The following is a 4,829-nucleotide window of genomic DNA, read 5'->3' on the forward strand; positions in this document are numbered from 1 at the left end:
ACAAGGTGGAGGTGGTACACGAATGGATTGTTGCTTGAGAAATAAATTGAAAAAAATGAAACTCGCACTAAAGGAAAAAAGTACACAAAAATTTGGTAATCTTGATGGAGAAATCGACTTGTTGAAGAATACAGCCATCTCATTTGAACTTAAGGCGGAGAAGGGACTTATTAACGATGAAGAAAGAAATCAATGGTTAAATGTTAGGAAAGAATGGTTCCAAAAGGAGAATGTTAAGGCTAACATGCTAAAGCAAAAGGCGCGTGTCCGTTGGATTCTTGAGGGGGACAAGAATTCCAAATATTTTCATGCGATAGTCAAACGTGGGTACAACAAGGACAATATTCGGGGACTATCCATTAATGGTTCTTGGTGTGAGGACCCATTAGATATCAAAGAGGCGGCTTATAACCATTTTAAATGCCTATTTGAAGATCGGGTGATATCTAGGCCTAGCTTAGTAGACCTTGCTTACCCCTCCTTAACAAGCGAGGAGGCCATTAGTCTAGAAGCACCGATTTGTGAATTGGAAATTGTTAACGTGATTAATGATTGTGGGTCTTCTAAAGCTCCCAGGCCGGATGGGCTCAACCTAAGATTTTTCAAGAAATATTGGGATATAATTAAGGATGATGTGTTCAATGCCGTCTCTTGGTTTTGGAATCATGGTGAGTTCTCAAAAGGGTGTAATGCGTCATTTGTCACCCTAATTCTGAAGAAGCTTGATCCGATCACCCTCGGGGATTACCGACCCATTAGTCTTATTAGTAGCTATTACAAAATAGTTGCTAAAATCCTTTCCAATAGGCTTAGGAAGGTGATCCCGAGACTTATCGCTTCGGAACAAAGTGCTTTCTTGAAGGAGAGATACATACTAGATGGCGTTCTTGTTGTAAATGAATCTATCGAATACTTGAAAAATCAAAAAAAAGAAAGGTATCATCTTTAAAGTCGATTTTGAAAAGGCGTTCGATAGTCTAAATTGGGACTTTCTCATGGAGGTCATGGCGTGTATGGGGTTTGGGAAAAAATGGAGAAAGTGGATTCTTGCATGTTTACAATCGGCTACCATCTCTATTCTCATTAATGGGTCACCAACTCGTGAATTCTCGATCGGAAGAGGTGTTAGACAAGGAGATCCATTATCTCCTTTTCTCTTTATACTTGCTGCGGAAGGTCTTAATCTAATCACTAAAGTCGCGGTTAACAAAGGTCTTTACAAAGGTGTTGAAATTGGTCAAGATAAGATCGTAGTTTCCCATTTACAATACGCGGATGACACGATGTTCTTCGGTGATTGGTCCATCATGAATGCAAGGAATCTTTTCAACATCCTAAAATGTTTTGAACTCGCATCCGGATTAAAAGTCAATTTTCAAAAAAGTCGAATTTATGGTGTAGGTGTTGATTCGAAGGAAGTTGAAGATTTAGCATGTCGTATGGGATGTCAAGCCGATAAATTTCCTTTCATCTACATTGGTCTTCCCATCGGTGCAAAGATGAGGAAAATTAGCAATTGGGCTCCGGTGATCGATAAATTTAATAATAGATTGTCGGATTGGAAAATGAGAACATTATCCTTTGGTGGACGACTAGTTCTTCTTAAATCGGTACTAAGTAGTCTTCCCTTGTATTACTTCACGCTTTTTCGTGCCCCGCCTTGTGTCCTTAAACATCTTGAGAGTACTAGATGGAATTTTTTTTGGGGGGGTGGGGGTGTTTCGAGTTCCAATAAAATTACTTGGGTTAAGTGGGATCACACTTGCTTACCTTACGGGGAGGGTGGCTTAAATATTGGTTCGTTAAAAGGCAAAAACCTTGCTCTTTTGGGCAAATCGTGGTGGAGGTTTAAAATTGAAACCAATTGTCTTTGGACCAATATCATTCGTAGTATCTATGGAATTGACGGTGGCTTGAGTTCAAGGGATGGGTCCACTCATCTTTCGACCTCGGGCGTTTGGAATAACATAATTCATGCAGGTCTCCAAATTGACGAACTTAACATCTCTTTTGTGAAATCCTTTAAGAAATCTATAGGTGATGGAAGGTCTACGTTATTTTGGGAAGAGGTTTGGTGTGGCTCGGAGGCTCTCAAAAATGTTTTCCCAAGGATTTTTAGGTTGGAACAAGACAAAAATGCTTCGATAAGAGATCGTGTTTCAGCAGCATCAATTAGTCAGCACGTCACAGAGGTACCAGTCGACTTTCCACAAAGATCTACGGTAGCAGCGATTCAGGCAGCAGGCATTCGGGTAGCAGGCGGAGCAGGTTCACAGCAGCAACAACAGAACCCCTTCAACATTTGCAACTCTCGGATAACACAGCTCCAGCACATCCTGATCCTTCTATCCGAAATAATGATTCAGGTGGTTGCAATCATGCGAGTACAGCAGACTCAGACACAGGTTCGATCATATTTAAATGGGTTTTGTCTCGAATTCCAACGGGTCGCACAAAAACTGAATTGGTGGAATTAGAGAACTTGATCCGCACCCTTTCGTTTGATTTTAATGTCCGAGATTCATGGAAGTGGTCACTATCGAATAATGGGTTTTTCACGGTTAAAAGACTTTCTACTCTCATAGATGCTAAGGTGCTTACTGCTCCTAATCAAGCACCGAACAAAATGTTGAGAAACAATTTACTTCCTAGAAAAATTGAGATTTTCGTGTGGCGTGTGTTGAAGAAAAGGTTACCGGTTCGGATCGAACTCGACAAAAGAGGCATCGATCTTCATAGCGTTCGTTGCCCGATTTGTGATAACGATCTTGAATCGGTTGACCACACACTCTTTAATTGCTCTTTCACTAGTGATATTTGGAATCGGATATTTAAATGGTGGGATTTCGGCAATTTTTCACCATCAAATGGCCCGGACTCGTTACATGGAAAATCATCGCATGTCATGTCTCCACTTGGATCCAAAATTTGGCAAGCCGTCGCATGGGTAACTCTATACTACCTTTGGAAGAATAGAAATTTGAAGGCTTTTCAAAATAAAGGTTGGTGCGCTCCGGTGTTATTGAATGAATTGCAAGTGAAATCTTTCGAGTGGATCTCATCTAGAATCAAAGGGGAAAATCTCGAGTGGACTAATTGGCTCTCTAATCCTTATATGTATCTAGTTTGCTAGTTAGATAATTCGAGGTAGGTGCAACCTTCGCACCTCATGCTCATTTTCGTTTTATTTAATCGCTTAATGTTGTACGCGTCCGTTTGGGCGTTAACTACGTTGTACTTCTTTTGTTTTGAATGAATTATCTTGCTTTTCAAAAAAAAAGAAAAAAACACCAAAATGAAAGAACTGATATTTCTCACTTGGCGCCTAAAACACACTATGTCCCTATTCAACAACATCAACATCATCTAACATAAATACGATATTATTGATAAGTTGAATTTGATATAAGTTTGATGAATTATTAGTTTTCCTCTTATATATGTAAGAAATAAATGATCATAAATAGTAAATAAGCATAAATTGAGAGGATGTTTAATAATTATCTAATAGTAATATTTATTCTTTGTAAGTCACCAATTATTTTGGATATATACAAATAATATTTTTCAATGGAATGAGTATTATATTATATTTTGAGTGACTGTTGTTGAACATGCAATAACCTAGTACATAAAGTAAGCACAGATTCTATGTACATTGACGATATATATGATGTAGCAATAGTCATGTATGATTGACAAGTTTTCGATGAGTCATTCTTGAGCACATGTAATGCTCAATAAGTTAACAAGCCAACAAAAAGAAGAAAAAAAATCGAATTTCTCTTGTGAAGTTTCATGTTAGTAATTGGTATTTAACAGAAATTGAAATATTATGCCTAAATACAACGAACCTTGGTCGAGTACATCCACATAACACCATAAGTTATGGTAGGTATTGCATTTTGATTGAAGTATCCGGATCAGGCACTGTTTTTAGGGGTGAATGGATTCGTTCTCCAACTGGCAGGACACTCAGCGAGCTACAGGACCTCTCCAGTCGCATAGCAAGTTACGGGTTCAACAACTCAGGGAGGGACTCGTGTTCTTGGATCCTTTCCCATAACGGTATCTTCACTGTTAAATCTTTATCCCATCTTATCGATTGCCAATTACTTGGTGAATACATAAACAACAATGAAACAATGAGGAACAAATTAGTTCCAAAAAAGCTAGAGATACTTTGTTTGGAGGGCGACTCTAAAACGTTTGCCCGTTAGAACCGAACTCGATAAAAGGGGTATTGATTTACATACTGTTAGATGTCCGTTGTGTGATGAGGATCTAGAAACCGTGGATCACTCCCTTATATTTTGTAAAAGTGCGATGGAAATTTGGGACCCAGTCTTTTCATGGTGGGGTTTTGGTAATATGTCAAACCTTAGCATTAACGAATTATTGCGTGGAAACATGCCTACTTCTTCAACGGCTTTTGGAACCAAAATATGGCAAGCGGTGGAATGGGTAAGTGCGTATCTAATTTGGCGGAATCGAAATGAGAAGGTTTTTAGAGACAAAAGTTGGAATCCTCCGGTAGCTTTGAAAGAAATCCAAGTCAAGACCTTTGAGTGGATTTCCAAAAGATCAAAAAAGCGGAAAATTGAGTGGTTAACGTGGCTCGACGACCCTAGTGTTTTTCTTAGAATAGCGTAAAATTCATGCATGTTTTCGTGTAGATTGTTTGCTAACTTTGCAAACCTTTTCGCGCTTCTTGTATATGAGCTTGCTCATCCATTCATTGTATTCCTTTGAGTTGTTAATATATCTTGCCTTTCAAAAAAAAAGGTATTGCATTATGATTTTTGTTTATTATTATTGATTTTTTCGAC

General features: G+C 38.6%; 1 protein-coding gene across 1 annotated transcript; it reads left to right on the plus strand.

The window, feature by feature from the left end:
* Positions 1–1,004: 1,004 nt before the first annotated feature.
* Positions 1,005–4,220, plus strand: LOC139848933 (uncharacterized). The gene is made up of 3 exons (XM_071838614.1): positions 1,005–2,268; positions 2,367–3,002; positions 3,928–4,220. The coding sequence occupies exons 1-3, from the start codon at positions 1,005–1,007 to the stop codon at positions 4,218–4,220; spliced, it is 2,193 nt and encodes a 730-aa protein (XP_071694715.1).
* Positions 4,221–4,829: the final 609 nt, after the last annotated feature.

This window comes from Rutidosis leptorrhynchoides, chromosome 5 (assembly GCF_046630445.1).
Source record: "Rutidosis leptorrhynchoides isolate AG116_Rl617_1_P2 chromosome 5, CSIRO_AGI_Rlap_v1, whole genome shotgun sequence".
In the NCBI taxonomy this organism is placed as follows: Eukaryota; Viridiplantae; Streptophyta; class Magnoliopsida; order Asterales; family Asteraceae; genus Rutidosis; species Rutidosis leptorrhynchoides.